General features: G+C 37.9%; 1 protein-coding gene across 16 annotated transcripts in view; it reads left to right on the forward strand.

The window, feature by feature from the left end:
• Positions 1-22,069, forward strand: part of LOC141459277 (neuronal acetylcholine receptor subunit alpha-7-like) — a 377,452-nt gene that overhangs the window by 72,073 nt on the left and 283,310 nt on the right. For all 16 annotated transcript variants that reach the window (XM_074138142.1, XM_074138146.1, XM_074138148.1 and 13 more), the window contains exon 2: positions 15,786-15,925. In XM_074138142.1, the coding sequence (XP_073994243.1) occupies positions 15,786-15,925 (140 nt within the window). The remainder of the gene's footprint in view (positions 1-15,785; positions 15,926-22,069) is intronic.

A 22,069-nucleotide genomic window follows, 5' to 3' on the forward strand; every position in this document is an offset into this window, starting at 1 on the left:
TTGCAACTACTCTTCAAACGTTTGGATTCACTCACATAATTATACAAATGGCAGTGGAGACACAGTGTACTAATGGCGTACATGCGGATTTATAACTTATGGATACATAATTCCCTGTGAAACTCTTTTAATTGCACTTTTAGGGTGAAAAGCTGGAACAGATTTTCCATTTGTGAGCGTTTTGACGTTTAATTAACCCTCACAAGTTAAGTAACTTTTTAAACAGTTTTTTTTAAAGAGATTTTTGTACCTTTTCGATAGTATTTGTTTTTTGTCTATTCTGCAAAGTTGCATATCTGCTTTACAGATTTTCTTAACATTTGAAATAAGCAATACTTTCATAATAACCTGATGTGGTGTTACGTCGGAACCGTAACTACCACTAGAGAGATCTTTTAAAAGAATGCTTAGAGTTGCGGTCTCCAATCTTTACGAATTCCCTGCGAACTCCCTGCCTAAAGATGCACAGCGTCGAGACCACTAAAATGCATATCTACATAAAATTTGAATCAAATGACACTTCATTCACAAAAATCGGTTGACGCGACGATAATTTTGGCATTATTGCAAAACTTCCCCTTAATAGCTGTAAGAATAGAACGTTGCTTTAAAGTTATGTAGGGGAACCTTAACCCTTTCATCCTGCCAATTTTTATCAAAATCGGGCCAAGATTCACAGAGTAATTAGTAATAATAATTTTGAAGGGGGCCTTATATACATGGGGCTAACTCCCCTCCCATTCAATGTACAGCGTCGAGACCCCCAAAAGGCACATCTACATAAAATTCTGAATCAAATGACACCTCATTCATGAAAATCAAAAAAGGTTACAAGAAGATACGTTTTTTCATGCAGTTTTTGACGATCAACCCTTTTACACAGTAATATAACTTTTATAGACATACTTATACAACTTTTTACACAGTTTTAATTTAGACCATTGGCCCATGCAAATTAATGAATAATGTTGAAGAAAAGCAAACTTATATTAGCTGCCTTCTGTGATTCATTTGGCTTAAAGCTAAAAAAATTATTTCTGTATTAAAAGATGTAAGAATGTAAGAAGAGGAGTCGCGGGGAGTGTACTAAATGCAACTGTGAGGCTATTCTGAAATGGAAGGATTTCAAGTCCTAGAACTACCGTAGCTGTAGCCTGGAGCTAGCCTTGGTTTGATTTTATTCAACAAGTATACTCGTATTTTGCACTGTGAATGTTATGTAAGAAAAAACTGAGTGTGTTCTATAATTTTGTTTTGCAGTTAATTAATTGTTTTTATTGTTATTTGTTATTTTGACTTGCACCTGTAGTACATCTCCACATTGCCATTACCGTGGCCACATTCTTTGTGGCAGCGTTTGACTGTTAAATGAACACTCTATTTTAAAATTTACCGCCATCAATGCAGAATTGAGAATAATAAAAGATTTAAGGCTATGATGATTGTTGAGCTGTCCCCAATTTCTCTGATACACTTCTCCAGTGACGCACAACAGACTGTGTTACATAATCTGCACTAAATTGCTATGATGTAACAGTCTCTCAGTGTCTGTAAAAAGAGAGAAAAATATTAATCGTGCAATTGCGTCACTGCATTTTGATCAGGGTCAGAGTCAGGCTGTCGGCAGAACTAGCGCATCCAGGCCGATGAATCCTTTCCAGACCCTATATTTAAAATTTTGGTCAAAATCAATGCATCGAAAAAGTGCCGCTTGACTGAATCACTTCTTTTTTTCGAATTTTCCCAAAAATGGATCAAACAAATTTATTAGATGGTCCATCTTAGAGACATTGTTACGATGTAACAGCTTCTTTAGAACCAAAAGAATTTTTACAGTATGATTATAATTATTTCTCAATTTTGTCTAATTAGTTTAGTTAGGGTTAGGGAAAATTTAGGATGAAGAAAATTAGTTTAGAAAATTTAGACAAGAGAAATGAAGAATGTATATCGAATAAATTATACTTGAAGAGCACCGAACTATACTATACTTGAATTATACTTGAACTTCTCCAAGGTTTGCAAGAAGGAATAGTACCTGAGTTGGGGTGAGCTTCCAATAAGAAGACTGTGATAAGAAGTAGAGTAACAACAAAACCAGGCCTGGATTGATGTAAGTGCAGAACATTTTGTTGAAAAATAGTGGAACTAGTTTTCTTATTATATTAATGACAATTATTACATTAACTTTATCATTCAAAATATATTCTGTATTTTCCACTAAAGTTAGTAGGGTTTATGTTTATGTATTTTTTGTAAAGAGACTTTTTTACTCCCGTTGTGGTCAATAATAATTATTTTCATAACCCTCAATTTTTTTTTATTTGAATTCCTTGCATCTCTCATAGCAACAACATCACATGTATAATGAATTTAATTATTGAGTAATATCAGTGTGGATAGCTGGTTAGAGAATCGGCCTACAGGGTCGCTCCACGCAGGTTCGCTGAATGAGAAGCTGTTACTAGATAACTATTTTTTTTAATTCTAATTTTATTTATTTATTTATTTTTCCTTATTATAAAGTATTACTTTAATCTTAATTCTAATCACTATTATTTTTTTATTTGATTATTAATATTATTCCTCACATTTCCTCTGCCTTGTATTCCATTTCCTCCTTGCCCCCCGTCAGCACTGAGCTTGCCTTGTCCAGAGGTATTTGTATTTGTAGAGGGTGACGTATCAACATCTTCCCAAAGGAAATTTCTTTCGAGGGGGAGGAGGGAATGGAGTTTTCTCTCCTTCCTACAGTGCAATTTACAGGTGCAAAAATTCCGAGACTGAAAATGAGAACATGGGAGAACACACCAACCTTTGATGTTAACAAAGTAAAATAAACTATAATGTAAACAAGCGTAATACCATGAAGACGATATAGCCGTAGGTCGAAAGCTTAAAAAGTAATAATGACTGATATTGGCTAGAATCTTCCCCCATTTGGATTATCGAATCAGTCACCAAAAACGACGGTTAATAATCAAGTTTGAACTTCTTCTCCCTCCAAAACATCTAATGTAGAAGTTGGACTGTAAGCCTCTCGCATCAGTATTTAAAAAATAAAAAAATAAAGATAGTAAAAATGAAATATGTTTCTGACTTCGATATTGGACGTGAACCTTTAAGATAAAAGTTAGAAATAAGATAGAGTCGTGTGAGTGTAATGCGACTACTGTGATTGGATTTATTGGCCTAAAGTGGATGAGTTTTTAGTCCGTAAAACTTCTTCAGTAGGATGAAGCCAATTTTTTTGGTTTCTACATCACCCGATTGATTGTAGTAATTGAAAATTATGCAAGCGGCAATTGATCTACTGAAAACAATGAATTACTTTTTCTTTTGTAAAACAGCTGTTTGGGACAATGCTAAATGACAAGTGTTATTTGGATATTTGGAATTTTGCCAGCTTAAAGTATTAAACAATTCAGAACCAGTGTAAATTACATTTATTTCTGTTTCGGCACATCAATCATTCTATCATTTGGAACGTTTTGATTCATTCCCAGAGAATTTATAAATATAAATATATTTATAATATAAATTTACAATATTAAAACTGTCCGGTAGTTGTAAAAGGGTTGATCGTCAAAAACTACACGAAAAAGAGTAACGTTCAATAATATCCAGTTTTGATAATTTTTTTTTCTCTTTTTCTATAAAAGATAAAACTCCAAAATTTTCTGTATAATTTAGAGCAAATCCTCCTTTATTACTGTGATTTTTTTTTTTTGCACCAACTCAGATCCAATAGATTTCGAGAAAAAAGGGCAAAAATGGCATTTTCAGAAAATGCTTTTGTTCTTCTTCTTCTTGTTGTAAACGTTTTTGTAAACAACGTAGCGCCTAACGCGCGAACCGATTTTCATGAATGAGGTGTCATTCGATTCGGAATTTAACAAGTATGTAGTTAGGTGTCCATTTGGGGGTCTCGACGCTGTACATCATATGGGAGAGGAGTTAACATGTATGTGAGTCCCGCCAAATTTATTATTACTAATAACTCTGTAAATCTTAGCCCGATTTTGTTGAAATTTGGCAGGATGAAAGGGTTAGGGTTTCCCTACATAACTTTAAAGCAACGTTCTGTTCTTACAGCTATTAAGGGGAAGAACTGCAATAATTTCAAATTATTGTCGCGTCAACCGATTTTTGTGAATGAAGTGTCATTTGATTCAAATTTTAAGTAGATATGCATTTTAGTGGTCTCGACGTTGTGCATCTTTAGGCAGGGAGTTCGCCTCTAAGCAAGTAAGGCCCTCTCTAAAACTATTATTATTATTATTATTATTTTTGGCGTAACAACAGCTGAGGTTATTAGCGCCTAAAACTATTTTTACTAATATTTCTATAACGCTTAGTCCGATTTTGAAAACATTTGGCTCGAAGAAATAGTTAAACTTCCTAACTTGACTCTAAAGTGCCATCATGCTCTTACACCTATTAAGAGGAAGAACTGCTGTCGTTCAAATTATCGACGCGTGTACCGATTTACGTCAGTGAATTAACATTCGATTCGACACTTCAAGTGGATATAGCTTTTAGTGCTGCACGAGAAACGAGACCGAGACGAGACTTGAGCAACCGAGATCGAGACATGATATATATCTCGTCGAGAAATCTCGGTCTCGTCTCGGTTTTTCAAATATTAATTTTTAAATACAAAATTATAAAATTGTGTTCTTTATTAATAAATAATCATTACGGGTATTGAATTAATTATTAAAAGATACGATTTTATTATTATGTTCAATATTACTACATCTATTTGACTTCGAATTACATAAGTAAAGTAAGCAAAGTAAAGTAATCGACTATTTTTTTAGGCGGGGCTTTACGTCCAACTACCAATTAGGTGTCGCGGACGGAGGCGACTAGCAAACATACTTTACAGTAAATTTCTCATATTAACCATTAAATAAAATCCAAGGCCTAAGACCGGAAATCGAACCCAGTACCACAATACACATTAGCTTTGCAGGTCTCGCACCGCTCGGCTACCGTGGCTGCCCCCTTCGAATTACCTAATTTTTACATAAATTCACTAAATTTCACTATTCATATCATTCATTCATTCAATTTCCTAAATTTCACTATTCATAATCTAATACTTTGAACTTAGATATTATTTGAACTATATCTTAGAATTTTAGAATTAATGAATTTAAAAAAAAAGACTATGCATCTAAAAAATATTGCCACAAATATTCGTTTTTAAGATACTCTTTGCCCAAGCATTGATACATAAAAGAGCTTTTACTGAGTCAGAAGCTAGAGAAGATCTTCTATTGGTCATTATCATCGCAGCTTGCGAAAATAATCTTTCCGATGGCACTGAAGTTGCACAGATAATAAAAATATCTTTCGCCATTCTAGACAAATTTTTGAAGGAATTCTCAAGTGTTTTCCACCATTCTAAAATGTCAACGTCTACTGGTGCTTGGTCTAATTTGGTGTAATTAATTATTTCTGTCTTCCATGCTTCGGTGATATTTGCTGATTTTTGAGCAAATGGTGCAAAAATATTGATGCAGTCGTCGTCAAAAGGTGAATCATTAGATTCTTTATCTTCACCAACAGCCATAACTAATGGAGCGGGAAGTTTGTTGGGAGGTGTATTTTTATTTCACGAATCGACTTGTTATATCTGGCAGATATGTTATTTGGGTCTTTCATCTGGCGCGTTTTTAACATCTTTTTGAAATTATATAAAGATATATAACAGTAATAGTAATATATGATGCATTGAAGTGTAAGTAGTTGTCTTCTTTTACACACATTTTCATTACCAATATATAAATTAAAATAATTATTAGAAAATAATAACATTTTTTGAAAAGATTATTAATAGCAAACCGCTTTTAATACTTAAACAAAAATTCAAAAAAACCGAGACCGAGACCGAGACTTGAGCGACCGAGACCAAGACTGCATAAAGTCTCGCCTCGTCTCGGTCTCGTGCAGCACTAATAGCTTTTGTAGATCTTGACTCAACGTTAGAAACGGAATTGCACCACTTAAGTAAGGCCCCTCTTAATAATCTATAACTACGACCAATTTTGATAAAATTTGGCAGGAAGAAGTTGCTCAAACTTTACTGCGCGTCATTAAATTGCCATGCTACTCTTACAGCTACTGAAGGGAATCATTTCAATCGTACGTATTTGACGTTTAATTTCTCTTTTATTTTTAGGAAAAAGTACTGAAAACACAATTCTACTTTTCTTACTCCTGTAAGTACTGAAATCGCAGTTTAATTTTACCTCCATATTTAATTCGAAACGTTTTTTTTTAAAAAAATGTTTTTGTGGATACTTTGGGTACGGCAACTCTAAGCATTCATTTATGCTGGCCATTTCTTTTATAATAATTTTTTGTTATAATAACGATATTCTATTCACTATGGCCCGATTCTCAATAGTGTCCAAGATATTTGCATTTTTAACTTTTCCGTCGATATTCGTGTTTTTCACCATAAAAACGGCCGTAACTTTTCTATCCTTTATTCTACAACAAATCTGCTTGTTCCAAACGAAAGAGCATTAAATTTCCTATAAATCTGCTTAACCCAGAGCGTTAAGCCTCAAAACGTTTCTTATAAACAATAAAATTTTACTTTGATGTCTAAAATATTCTTGATAATTTTTGGTTTTAATTTTCAACCGACTTTTCACTGATATCAATCATTCAGTTGCTTTTATGTCAATTTTTGAAGAAGGAACAAAAAGTAAAATAACCATTTTAGTTTTGTACAATTATTATTTAATAAAACGAAAGTAAAAAATACAGTAGCAATAAAGCCCAATTGTAGATTGTATTAAAAAAGGGCGGTTCCACCAAGAAGGGGAAGGAACGCAGGCAATCCGAAATGCCCATTGTTCCCCGCCCACCCTTCATCTCCTAAGAGATACCGGGGTTTAAAAAACAAATCCGGCTGAAAGTTGCCAGATGCTAATATAATAAACTAATAAAGTAGTAACAGGACACTAGGGAGCATGGCGACTCAATCGTCCAGTGCACTGAATAAACCTAGAAAGTTCGTTAAGATTACCAGATGCTACAATCTCCGATAGAGAAACATTTGACCTTCCGAAGACGAGAAATCTAGTTTTAGAATAAACAGGGCACACCTCCACAAAGTGCCGCACAGTCTCATTGGACTCACCACAGCCAGCGCAAATTGGCGACTGGGTAAGGCCACATTTGAATAGATGATACGCTAAATTCGCATGTCCACTCAACACCTGAACCAACTGGCGAATCCGGGACCTGCTAAAACCAACTATAGCCGTTTTTGACAGGCCAAGAATTTCTTTAGCCTGACGGCAGTCAGCTCGGGATCTCCACCGTTTCCGATGTTCCTTTAAAATCCACTGCTCCACCTCTGTTCTACAACGTCGATAGGAAACAGGGATAATCGGCTGAGGAGTCATTGTTATAATTGCAGCTCCTTCCTTTGCTGTTGCATCAGCAAGTTTGTTACCCGGAATCCCAGAGTGACCAGGGGACCAAGCAACCGATACAGTATTCAAAGCTCCCAACAAATTGAGAGCAGCATGGCAAGAATTGACCGAAATTTGGTTCTTACTAGGAGAGGTCAGAGCTTTAATTGCAGCCTGGCTATCCGTGAAGAACCTAATATCAGTATCGGCAAATCCCTTCCAGCGGAGTAAAGTAGCCGCCATCTCAATGGCGGCCAACTCCGCCTGAAAAACAGATGCATAATTACCAAGATCTATGCAGGTGCGTTCCCATCTGAACCCAAACTGGGGTCCCCAGATGCAGAGTCCAGCACCTGCCCTATCCATCAATGAACCATCCGTAAAAACAGAGATGGCGTTTATTGGCAACTCGACAGCCGAAGCACAAGCCTCCTCCCTTGCTAGTATCTGAACCCCATAATTCCTACGGAAATCCAGAGTCGCAGGGAGGAAGTCCCCCGGCATGGAAAGCACTGCAATTTGCTTTTTATCTTCCCGAACCAGATCGGCATGACTAGTAAGCCTGCCTTTCCGACCGACAAAGTTCGTAGATGCCCACGTGCCGACACTCTCAAGTCTACGCGCGGCCATCAAAGCCTCTCCCCTCAGAAAAATATCCAAAGGAAGAAGCCGTAACATAAATTCCAGGGTGGCAGTAGGAGTGCTCCGCAATGCTCCGGTATTCAATAAACATGCTAGCCGCTGGACGCGCTGTAAAACATTACAAAGCGTCTTCTGCCGAGTAGCATTCAACCAAACAATACAGCCATAGGCTAAAATAGGACGCACTACGGCCGTATACATCCAATACATGAGCTTAGGGGAAATTCCCCATCTCTTGCCAACCACCCTGCGACACTGCATGAGTGCAGAGGTGGCCTTATTCGCACGTTCCTTGACATGCGGAGTCCAAGATAATCTAGAATCCAGGATCACACCAAGATATTTCACTCTTGAGCAAAACTGGATTTCCTCTCCATAAAGCGTAAGACAACGCTGCGGGCGTTTTCGATTCCAGGTGAATAATACCACCTGGGTCTTAGAAACACTGAATCTCAGCCCATTTCCCTCAGCCCATCGCGCCACAAAGCAAAGGCTCTGCTGCGAAAGGTCGAGAAGCGTACTGAGATCCTTTCCTACATGGAGCACCACCAGATCATCTGCATATGCCTGAGCATAACCCGGACGGCCGGCAAGGCCACTAAGAAGGCCATTCATTACAAGATTCCACAAAAAGGGGGATAAAATCCCACCCTTGAACAACCTTCGTTCCCGGACCACACCAAGGCACTCGACAGACAATAATCTTCCGAACGCCATATGACATATCCAGTTCACCACCACAGTTGCTGCGCCAGAATTGAGCAAAGCATCTCTAATGGACACCAAGGAGACATTATCAAATGCACCCTCTATATCCAAAAAGAGTCCCATTGCATATTCACCATTTATGATGGTCTTTTCTAGCCTGGTCACCAACTGGTGCAGCGCCGCATCCGTGGAGCCCCCGACCCTAAAACCAAACTGATTAGGTAGGAGACGTCCGTCCGGCGCAGGCAGCTCCAGAAGATACCATAGCACCAACCTTTCCATCAACTTAAGCAGGAAAGAGGTCAAAGAAATTATCCTAAAAGAGGATGGTTTCTGATAAGTGTCTTTAGCAGGTTTGGGGATAAAAAAACCCTTCACCTTGCGCCAAGATATAGGGATATAACCCTGCAGGAAGGAATTCTTAAACACTCCAAGAAGAGGTTCAATCAAAACCTCCTTTCCTTGCTGAAGCATGATGGGATATATTCCATCTGCCCCAGGGGACTTATATGGTTCAAACATCCCCAGCGCATGGTACGCGCGACCCCGTTCGAATACCCGGTCCGCTAAATTTACGGCGGCCAGGCGGTCAACGGGAAGATCGCACGGAAAAGACGCCGATGATGAATCCTCCCGAGACACCATGCTAGTAAGCATGGCTTCAAGAGTCTCAGCCGGTGAGGAGGTAAACAGACCAGGACTTATTTCAATCGGTCCCAAAGAGGAGCACGAGTCCTTTTTTAGAATTCGCTGAAGCTTAGCCAATGGCTGGATGCCTTCCAATGAACTGCAAAAATTTTTCCAGGAGAGCTGCTTGGCTCTTCTGATCTCAGATTTAAATAGCCTCTGGGCGCTTCTGTAGATATCCCAGGCAGTCGAAGATTGGGAACGCATTGCTCAACTCTGCGCACGCCTTGCTTGGCCACGCAATTGAGCGAGCCGAGGCGACCACCAAGCACAAGTGCGCTTAGTACTAAAACCAACCCGCAAAGAGCAAGCGCTGTGAAACGCTTCTATTACAGCTTCAGTGATACTCTGGCAGTCCGAGTCAATTACATCAGTCCGGACCCCAGTGCCCACTTCCACCTGCAAGTCACCAATAATAGAGGCAAGACTCAACCTAAAACTTTCCCAATTGGTCTGTTTGATGGGCCTCACCTCGGGTAACTCAACCTCCCCACGAAGGAAAAATTTTATTAAACAATGGTCTGACAAGGAGGGAAGGTCAGAGACCTCCCACCCAGTAACCAAGTCAGTAATATCAGAAGAGACCAAGGTCAAATCTAAGACCTCCCGTCTGCTCCTGGTAACAAAGGTGGGCTTATGTCCACGATTGCACCATACCAAGTTGGTGCTCATGAGGTACTCTAAAGAGTTTCACCTCTAGAATTAACGTCAGATGCTGTGTGATGCGCATTTGCATCGCAACCCAAAACAAGGGGCAACCTACGTTCATTACAATACTCAATAAGTCTTCTAGCCACCAAGGGAGGAGACTCATCGTCATGAGGAAAATACACAGACGCTACTAGTTGAAGAGGAACTATGTAAGTTATTCACCAAAACCGCGGCTGAATCCTCCGAAGAAAACTCAGCCAAGTGCCAAACATTCAAACCACGTGACACAATAACTGCCGCACGCGGTCGTACATCAACTCCATGTGCCGCAAAAACCCTGGCGCCGGCCGGTTTACCCAGCACCTTCCCTTCTCTAGTCCAGGGCTCCTGCAACATAGCAATAAACGGACTCGCACCGCCCAGAGCCGACGCCAGATTATATGTCGCAGCCCTCGAACGGTGCAGGTTCAACTGATAACAATTCATTTGCTCGCCTGAAGGGCAAGACTTTCATCAGAAGAAACCTCCAAGGGAACACTGGGGACCCGCGCGGCGCCGAGTATTCTACCGACCGCGCGAGCCTCACCAGCCACATCCGAGGAAAGTTGATTAGGGGATTTAATGCGTAAAAAACTCTTTATCATATTTGATGCTATCCACATAATAATATAATAATAAAATAAAATAAAAATAAAAATAAAGGTTGTTGAATGGGATAAAGAAAAAGGGGAATTCCGAACAGCAGCACCCTGCTCCACCGGAGACAAACACCGGACCCTGAACCCGAAACCTCCCCCGCCAGTGACCTCAGAATAGCCCCCCCCCATGACGAGCAGGACCCTACCCAGGCACCACCTGGAACTACTCGAAATGAGGGATTTTCGCATGTTGAGCAGGGCATCCATCACTACCTGGTTACGTAGCAACGGGCCCCTTCCTTCCATGCAGCCCAGGGCGCCCCCCAGTTTTATCTTCGGTACCCTCTGGCAGAAGGTAGGACGGGGGCCCGAGAGATGTGCCGATTTCACAAGAGTAGCTACCACCCTGGAATTCCACGCCAGCCCTCCTAAACCGATCAGGATGACTAGGATCGCCGGGGCAGGATCCTCCAAAGAAAAGGTTCTCCATATCCCAGCGAGCCCAGCACACCTTCACGTTCCGCCTACTCACGCAGAAACCCCGAAACCGGTGAAGCCGCAACCATGGCAGGCCAAGAGGGAGAGGAAACCGCAAAGGCAGGCCTCACAGACCCTGATGACCCCGCCAAGCACCAACCAGAGGAGGCCTAATCTAGATCCAACAAGTGTAGCCAGACCCGAGCCATCCACCCAGAAGGCGCAACGGCAGTAGCGACTCCGGAAACGAGCACTACGCAAGTGAGGACCAGACTAAGGCGGGAAGGGGATAGACAAGAAGGGAAAAAGGATAGGGTAAAAGGAAGCCGGTGGGGGAGACACACCGACCCGTCAGAGCCCCGTTGGCCGCAGCATCAAAACACTACGTTACCAGTCCACACTAACGAGGAAGTGAGGGTTGACTTGCCGTCTAAACTCCGGAATTGCATAAAGCTTTCAACCGGAGTCCCAACGACCTTGTGGACCAATAAAGCCCAATAGTTGACTACAATAGTTTGTGCAACTTATCTTAATGACATAATGGAGGGTTTTTTACATAAAATTTAATTAACAATAGTTCAAAAATAGAACGGTTATTTCCTTTTTGTTCCTTCTCCGAAAATTGATTAGTTTTGAATTATTATTAATTAACTTTGATGAAAAAACCTCCATTATGTCATTAAGATAAGTCGCACAAACTATTGTAGTAAAGAAACTAAAAATTTGCTACAATTCTTTCCCACTTCCTTGTTTGAATGATTTGAACAATTTTTGTAGCGATTTTAGGTAGGCACCTGCCTATTGTATTTTATTACTACTGTTTTTTATTGCTACTGCATTTTTTACTTCCGTTTTATTAAATTGTTCAAAACTAAAATGGTTGCTTTGCTTTCTTTTTGTTCCTTCTCCAAAAATTGACATACGAGGAAATTATTAATTTGACATCAACGACAACTCGGTTACGCAACATTCCAGTTTTCTGCTGTACACCCCTCTGTTCGGGGTAGGGTTTTATTAAAAACAAAAAAAAATCCATATGGTCTTGAAGCTCAATAAATGCGCAACTTTTTCTGTAATTGGGTGACTCTTTTATTCAAAAATCATTGAAAAAAATCAATTTTAACAAAACTCATCGAAAACGAATTTTTTAGACATTGAAGTAAAATTTTATTTTTATAAGAAACGTTTTGAGACTTTGGGTTAAGCACATTTATAGGAAATTTAATGCTCTTTCGTTTGGAATAAGCAGATTTGTTGTAAGATAAAACATAGAAAAATTACGGCCGTTTTTATGGTGGAAAACGCGAATATCGACGGATAAGTTAAAAATGCAAATATCTTGTACTCTATTGAGAATCAGGGCATAGTGAACATAATATTTTTTGTTGCATTTGAGCTGCTGAATCACTCCCGACGTTTCGTCTTCTCCTCTGTGTACACCCTGTATACAGGGTGTTCATTTTAAGACGGCAAAAATGCTTTTCATGGTTAAACGGTTGATCTGAGCGAAAAATGGTAGAGAAAAAATTTGTTGCCCGTCATCTTCAGTTTCAGAATATGTGACTTGATTTTACATTCCTGATCGCGGAAGACGCGCGTACAAAAGTAAGGGTTTGCAAATTACCCCCATTTTCATTTACAGTTTTTAAGGAGTATAAGGAGTATAAAAATGAATATAGGGTATACATCCAATAAATTCTAAAAAATATTAATGAAAATTAATGCAGTAAAATGACTTAAATAATATCAATGAAGTGTTGGATACTTGCTGATTTGTGTACCTTTTGGTGTTTCATCAACACTTATACTCAACTTTTTAAGCTGTAAGGTTTTGTTAAGGGGATAATTTTACCTTTTTGATAGATTTTTCTTATTTTTTTTCTCTTGAATTGAACAAATTTATATACCTAGTGATTTTTAAATTCGTATATCGGGACAAATGAGGCTGATTTACGCCGGATATACAGATTAGAAAGTTTTTATTAATGCCTTTCATTGGATCTAGTTTTATCTTATCTAGTTTAGATCAGAGACCTCTAATATGCAAAATAGGATATAGAGATTAGAAAGTTTTTATTAATGCCTTTCAGTGGATCTAGTTTTATCTTATCTAGTTTAGATCAGAGACCTCTAATATGCAAAATATGATATAGAGATTAGAAAGTTTTTATTAATGCCTTTCAGTGGATCTAGTTTTATCTTATCTAGTTCAGATCTGAGACCTCTAATATGCAAATTAGGATATAGAGATTAGAAAGTTTTTATTAATGCCTTTCAGTGGATCTAGTCTTATCTTATCTAGTTCAGATCAGAGACCTCTAATATGCAAATTAGGATATAGAGATTAGAAAGTTTTTATTAATGCCTTTCAGTGGATCTAGTTTTATCTTATCTAGTTCAGATCAGAGACCTCTAATATGCAAATTAGGATATAGAGATTAGAACGTTTTTATTAATGCCTTTCAGTGGATCTAGTTTTATCTTATCTAGTTTAGATCAGAGACCTCTAATATGCAAAATATGATATAGAGATTAGAAAGTTTTTATTAATGCCTTTCAGTGGATCTAGTTTTATCTTATCTAGTTCAGATCTGAGACCTCTAATATGCAAATTAGGATATAGAGATTAGAAAGTTTTTATTAATGCCTTTCAGTGGATCTAGTCTTATCTTATCTAGTTCAGATCAGAGACCTCTAATATGCAAATTAGGATATAGAGATTAGAAAGTTTTTATTAATGCCTTTCAGTGGATCTAGTCTTATCTTATCTAGTTTAGATCAGAGACCTCTAATATGCAAAATATGATATAGAGATTAGAAAGTTTTTATTAATGCCTTTCAGTGGATCTAGTTTTATCTTATCTAGTTCAGATCTGAGACCTCTAATATGCAAATTAGGATATAGAGATTAGAAAGTTTTTATTAATGCCTTTCAGTGGATCTAGTCTTATCTTATCTAGTTCAGATCAGAGACCTCTAATATGCAAATTAGGATATAGAGATTAGAAAGTTTTTATTAATGCCTTTCAGTGGATCTAGTCTTATCTTATCTAGTTCAGATCAGAGACCTCTAATATGCAAATTAGGATATAGAGATTAGAAAGTTTTTATTAATGCCTTTCAGTGGATCTAGTCTTATCTTATCTAGTTTAGATCAGAGACCTCTAATATACAAAATAGAATATAGAGATTAGAAAGTTTTTATTAATGCCTTTCAGTGGATCTAGTCTTATCTTATCTAGTTCAGATCAGAGACCTCTAATATGCAAATTAGGATATAGAGATTAGAAAGTTTTTATTAATGCCTTTCAGTGGATCTAGTTTTATCTTATCTAGTTCAGATCAGAGACCTCTAATATGCAAATTAGGATATAGAGATTAGAACGTTTTTATTAATGCCTTTCAGTGGATCTAGTTTTATCTTATCTAGTTCAGATCAGAGACCTCTAATATGCAAATTAGGATATAGAGATTAGAAAGTTTTTATTAATGCCTTTCAGTGGATCTAGTTTTATCTTATCTAGTTCAGATCAGAGACCTCTAATATGCAAATTAGGATATAGAGATTAGAACGTTTTTATTAATGCCTTTCAGTGGATCTAGTTTTATCTTATCTAGTTCAGATCAGAGACCTCTAATATGCAAATTAGGATATAGAGATTAGAAAGTTTTTATTAATGCCTTTCAGTGGATCTAGTTTTATCTGATCTAGTTCAGATCAGAGACCTCTAATATGCAAATTAACAACAAAAAATTTTGAATCAAATGAAACTTATTTTCGAAAATTGGTTCAAGTGTCGATGATTTGGAACGATTGCAGTTCTTCCCCTTAAGAGCTATAAGAACAGAACGTTGCTTTAAAGTTAAGAAAGGGGGCCCTAATCCTTTCATCCTACCAAATTTTATCTAAATCGGGCAAAGATTTGAAGAGTAATTAGTAATAATAATTTTGGAGTGGGCCTTACATAAAGGGGGCTAACTCCTCTCCCATTCGATGTATACAGCGTCGAGACCCCCAGGAGGCACATCTACATGAAATTCTGAATCGAACGACACCTTATTCATGCAAATTGGTTCACGCGTTTAGGCGCTACGTTGTTTACAAAAAAGGTAACAACAAGAAGAACAAGAACATTTTCTGAAAAAGCCGTTTATGCCCATTTTCAGCAACTTCTTCCTCGAAATTTATTAAATCTGGGTCATTGCAACTATCCTATCGGACCGTTTAATAAGGGAGAAATTCAATAGTAATGATATGTGTCCATTTCTTTCATACTAGTATGCAGTATAGTACGCATGCTCTAATTTTACTATTTCAAGAAGTGAACGTGGACGTTAAAATAAGAATAAATGGCTGCCTAATAAATTCATTTAAGCGTTTTTTTTAAAAAAATAACGAGTGGAAGATAAAATTTGGTTGCAAAAATTGTTAGGATTTGAGTTCATGTCTTGAGCCAAAAATTTAGGGTATGTCACTGAAATCAATTTATTCAAACTGTTCGTGAACGTTGTTCTAACTGTTTTGGTCATGTTGCTGTTGCAGATTCGGAGCAAGGGCCACACGAAAAGCGACTGCTGCACACCCTGCTGGACCACTACAATGTGCTGGAGCGACCGGTAGCCAACGAGTCGGACCCGCTGCAATTGAGCTTCGGCCTGACTCTCATGCAGATCATAGACGTGGTAAGGCCAGCAGACTACCTCTCATTTCATATCAGTACGCCCGGAATGATTACTATTCCAAACTAACACTGGCAAGGGAATACAAGCAAATAATTATGCATAATAATTACATTATTTCTTAGATTCTACGTGCCAAAAACTTTCACCGGCACTATAGAGCGACAGGTTTAATTATTTACATTTATTTACATTAACGTAGTAAGAGTTAACAGTAAGGCAAAAAAAAATACAATTTTAGAGAAGAAATTTAATAACGAGTTTTGTCAAAGTATTAGTCAAGAATTCTTTATGTAACAGGACGGTACATATGACGAATAGAGCGAAACATGTCTTCTTGTGTTGTTTCATCCTATTCTTGCTGGTAGGGATGACAGTTCTCTTCAAAATCGTTTGATAATCGAGAGAAACGTCTTAATGACCCATCACGTGACACACACTGCAACTGCCTTTAAACGGGGGTACGAGCTGACAAAGGTAAATTTTCTGCATGTATTTGCCGAAGAAAGAACTAATATGAGAAATCCTTGCAATAAGAGGTCTAGAATTATTATCTGAATAGACGAAATCATGCTGGTGTCGTACCAACGCCTTAAGAGTCTTTCATTTTTCCCGATGAGTAAAAAACCTTGCGTCAGACCAATTCTGAGTGTCACTAAACTTAATCTTTCTTCAATGAATGCACAAATTTTTATATGGGAGTTTCAAATTTCATCTTTCTTCGGCATTATTTTAAGGAAGTTTTTGGAATGTGTCTGTTACAATATTTGAAATCTCCTTTTGACATTCATTAATTTTTGGTTATTATGAAAATCAAAAATTGTCTACATGACTTGTTACAGGAAAAGCTCGAAAGACTGGTTTAAGCAAAACATTCTTCGCTTGTAAGTGCATATATAAAATAACATGTGAATGGGATCTCTAATCGACTCGTCTGTAAATCCCACCACTTTATTAAGTGAAATTTTTCACTTTTTCGAGATCTTATCCTCAACTTCTCCAGCGATTTTATTCAAATCTCCAGCAGATCTTCCAGATAAAATTATAACACAAATGTAAATCTACAAGTTGATCTTTTGATATTTTTGCAGGAAATTTCATTTATGGAAAGGGCAGTGGTTAATCCTAGCTCTAAAGTAGAATCTTTCTGGAATTGATGGCCCCGTCACTTATTTAATAGCAACAAGGTTTAAGTGTGTTTTTGCAATGCCAAACATGGCAGAAATGGCGAGATAGGAAGCGCGCTTTCCTTAAGAGTTATAGTGAAAGAATGTGCGCTCACAGATTATTTTTCGTCCAATCCTTGGACGAGATTCTTTTTTTACAGTGTGAGATAGATTGGGTTTAATTACACTTGATCCTAGAGACCCCTGCATCCAAGGCAGGTTCAATGCTCATCAATAGAACAAGGACGAGCACTTAGGACCAACAAACGAATCAGGCTGGGGACTTCTTCCATTACAAGACTAAACACTAATTTATTTCAAAACATTAGTCAAATTTTTCTGCAAATCAAAACTGAAGAAAAAATTTGCCTTCCGCTTCGTAAAACCCGTAAATTATTGGAGAAATTTGATGGTTGGCAGGCTTAAGACGTTTCTCACGATCAGAAAACAACTGAGAGGATCAGCCTGGCATTGGACATGGATTGCCTCAGTTGAAGCATGTCCCGCCCTTTTGAAGAATTTTATTGTAAACTGTGGTGACATAAAGCAATGTTAAATTTAATCTTTAAATGATGTCATTTTTGTGGCCACATGTAATCTTAGGCTAATGTAAATAAATTTGTGAATATTAGAGCCTGTAAATTTACTCTTTCTGGAAGGCGCAAGTTTTTAGACACGTATCTTATTCTTATTTATTTATTTGTAAATTATATACACATTGTTAGCAGTTATTCCATAGGTGTGCAAAAAGTCTGGGGGACCCTCAAACCAACCATCTCCTGCTATAATTATTCTTCATTTCATTAAATTACAATTCCTGTAATTTAGCCTTCCAACTATTTCTTTAGTTTACAAGAGGCCAGCGAAACTCATTAAACATCTTAAATTTTGGCCCAAGCCGTACAATCAAATACTTTACAATCTTTCCGCTGACGAACTTGAAGTCTTCTAGAGTTTTAAAATTACTTCTAATGAGTTATGCCTTATCTGGATAGACACATCTTTTAATGTTTCATTCCTGTCGCTCACCCCCTCCCCCCCAAACAACTATTCTCTGTGTTCTAAATACACACAGCTACAAAAAAATCGCTCAGCACGCATTGTAAACTTATTTCCAATTACATACACAACTACTCTTAGCGTAATGAACTGGATTGAACTTCCGCGCGAATAATGTGTTTACACATACATGTAGCAATCCGAACTGGTCGTCCATTATACGCAATCAGGTCAAATTTTTCATTAGGGGCAAAGTTAGAAAGGTTTCTCAAATAAATGTACTATTTTAATCTTACTAGATTCATAATTTTTATTAAAAGACAATGTTACCAAAAAAAAGCAGTCATCTCATCACTGTATATTTTTTAAATTGCAGAAGAAAGAACAAGGATAATAGAGATATTTCCTTAAAATATGCAATCCCGCCACTTTCGTAGTTTTCTCGAAGACCGGGGATGCTACAAGTATCCGCATTGTGATTCTCTTTTTAGAACAATTATTTCTGTTTTTAGCTTACATAATTTTAAACTAAGCCTCTAATTTTTGTTCATTGGAACGGGCCTGTTCACTTCAAGTCACCACAGCTCTAGAGTGACACTATACGTGGGCGTTTTTATTAACTTCGAGTGCAAGTATGCTTCTAATTAAAGGATGATAGATGGATATTTTCAAATTGCGATATGAGTAGATAATAATTTATTATAAAGTTAATAAATATACTAGGATACAAAGTGCATAACAAGGTGCAAGTCCTCCCGCAATAGCAGACATTTGGTAACATGCAATTTTAGTCCAACATCTTTGTTTTTGGGAATCCTGCCATTCTTCTTGTTGTACACTTTCAATTTTTCAATCTACATTTAAAAGGTTAAAAAGGAACGGATTTATTTGGTTGTTCCTATTTTGAGTCCTCTTCATTGAACCCGGTCAACTGTGGTATCATCCGTCTCTGCTTCTTGCTAATACACCCTAAATAGTCAGTCTCAAGTCAGCCCTCTTTAATTCCCAGTAAGGAGAGAGTCAGAACTATCAATCAATTAGCAGAACCATTTTCCTGGTTTTACTCTGATGGCCTGGTGTAGCTCAAGTCTTCCTTTATCCATCTCGACATCCTTGAAGTATCAGTCTTTTTAGTAAAGCGAGTGAAGATAATGAAAGTAATCCCAGTTTCGTCACGAAGTTCGCCCAGTCTTACTAGCTATGTCGAAATAATAAATAAATTATACTTAGAATATGTTAAACCGCCCGCATTTATAACGTCTTGAGGGGCTTACTTAGTTGTCAACCAACTGTAACAGTTTGGACTGGGGCTTACAATTGACTGTATTGCCCAATAGAGCTCTTTGCATTCATCACTGCTTCATAAATAACATAACTAGTTACGACAAATTGTAACAGAGTTGGATAGAAACATGATATACAATAACAATAAATACAATATATTTGGACAATATCTTGAGATGTAAATTGATAGCGTGAATAATCACGCCAGCAGTCAATAATCGGATAGCTCGAGATTCTTTGTTAGCTACTGCTTCTCTAAATACGGATAAAGAAATAGCTTTCAAGGGCAAAGAAACTATCCTCTCCTCTGCGACAACTACAAAACCTATCCCAACCTACCCTAGAGGCGTGTTCTAATTTGGGTGAGAGGCGAGGGATTGGTAACAGGCAAGTCATAAGAAAAAGTTTTAAGTGAATGTTTGAGAAGAAAGAGTTATAAGCAAGATATCCGAGGGAGCAAGTTTAACCTGCAGAGCAAAAAGGAAGGTAATGTGTATCAGATATTAAATAAAGTAATAACACAGCCTCTTAAAACCAATTGTTCCGTGATATTTTCAGTAGCTAGTGTTGTAGGCTGTAACCGGATCGAATCTTCAATTTTATATCGACAAAACTTATTATTATTTTCAATTTGCTGAGGTTATCAAGCAGTAAGTGCATACGAAATCGTTGAATGATGTGTAAATTCCCTTTTCAAGCTTTCTTAAAAAGAGATTAAAGTAGATCAGTTAACTTAATACAAAACCAAAGAGACCAAAGGCAGAGATTCTTCTAGTAAAGATTTGAATTTTGGTTTTCAAATAAAGCCATTTCCACTGAGTTAGCTAGAATGCTACACTAAAGATAAAAAAAAAACGCCTGATCACTCCGATAACATCTAGAGATAGGTGAGGTAGATGCTCAAGGCTACCAAGAAATAATCAAAACTAGATGGCTCCCTCACAGGTGCAGTAGGCTGCGAAAAGCTGCAATAATTAATTACATTCCGGCTTCATCAAAGTTAATAGTTATCGTCTTTGTAAATAAAAGCTGCGATTGTGTGCTAAACTTTACTATAAGTAGTACACTATAACTAAACTATGAGCAGTACACCCAGCTGCGGAGACGCGAGAATTTTAGAGAGGGTTAGTCTCTGTCCTTAGTGAGTAAGCCCTGCCACCATTCATAGTTGGACACAAGGTGGGGTCAAGGCCGGATGGGCCAGGGCCGTAAAGAGGGCAAACAAAAGACACCGGAGACAACCCCTGAAGCTGAAGATGAAGAAAAACTGATGCTAAAGAGATAAATATGTAAAGAATTAAGAAGACGGAGATTATCCATCTTCTTGCCGATGAACGAGATGGTAGCTTGGAAAGAAATGAGATGAAACACAGCAAAGGTTAGAAATGCGAGACTACAGAAGTTTGGCGAGAACAAAAGCACGGATTAAAGCGCGACGGGAAAGACAAACCGACAAGAGAAAGTTGTGTACGACTGAACAGGTAAGGTACGATACATAAAAAAGTGCATAAAAGCAATGATTTCTTTTTTTGAAAAAGATTTTGGGTGGACTTAACCTAGGGGTCATAAGTAAATATACACCTCTTAAGAACGTGAATATAAGAACACCAAACCTACAGAAAAAGGTTTGGTTTATCCACACAGAACATTTTCCACTTAAGCATACATAAAAACAGGGTTATATTACCTGAAAACATGGATTTTGGTTAAAAGTTCATCTTAAATTTGAGCTTTAAACTAATTTCCTTCTAAATGATTTTGAAAGTCAAGAGAAATTAATTGTTCTCACCATCAGGGACGGGTGTTGGTCTAGTGGTCAAGAGAGTGGCTTTGTAAGTGAGAGATCCCCTGTTCGGATCCCGCGATTCAATACATTTTATTTGTTAGAAAAAATTGTTTATAGTAAAGAATGAGCTTCCGTCCACGACACCTAATTGGTAGTTGGACGTTAGGCCCCGCCAGGAAATATAGGCGATTACTTTACTTTGTTCTCACCATCATGGGCGGGTGTTGGTCTAGTGATCAAGAGAGTGGCTTTGTAAGTGAGAGATCTCCAGTTCGGATCCCGCGATTCAATACATTTTATTTGTTAGAAAAAATTGGTTATAGCAAAGAATGAGCTTCCGTCCACGACACCTAATTGGTAGTTGGACGTTAGGCCCCGCCAGGAAATATAGGCGATTACTTTACTTTGTTCTCACCATCATGGGCGGGTGTTGGTCTAGTGATCAAGAGAGTGGCTTTGTAAGTGAGAGATCTCCAGTTCGGATCCCGCGATTCAATACTTTTTATTTGTTAGAAAAAATTGGTTATAGCAAAGAATGAGCTTCCGTCCACGACACCTAATTGGTAGTTGGACGTTAGGCCCCGCCAGGAAATATAGGCGATTACTTTACTTTGTTCTCACCATCATGGGCGGGTGTTGGTCTAGTGATCAAGAGAGTGGCTTTGTAAGTGAGAGATCTCCAGTTCGGATCCCGCGATTCAATACTTTTTATTTGTTAGAAAAAATTGATTATAGTAAAGAATGAGCTTCTGCTTCCGTCCACGACACCTAATTGGTAGTTGGACGTTAGGCCCCGCCAGGAAATATAGGCGATTACTTTACTTTGTTCTCACCATCATGGGCGGGTGTTGGTCTAGTGATCAAGAGAGTGGCTTTGTAAGTGAGAGATCTCCAGTTCGGATCCCGCGATTC

Source organism: Rhodnius prolixus, unplaced genomic scaffold, assembly GCF_049639745.1.
Source record: "Rhodnius prolixus isolate KJV_2025 unplaced genomic scaffold, Rpr scaffold_11, whole genome shotgun sequence".
Classification (NCBI taxonomy): Eukaryota; Metazoa; Arthropoda; class Insecta; order Hemiptera; family Reduviidae; genus Rhodnius; species Rhodnius prolixus.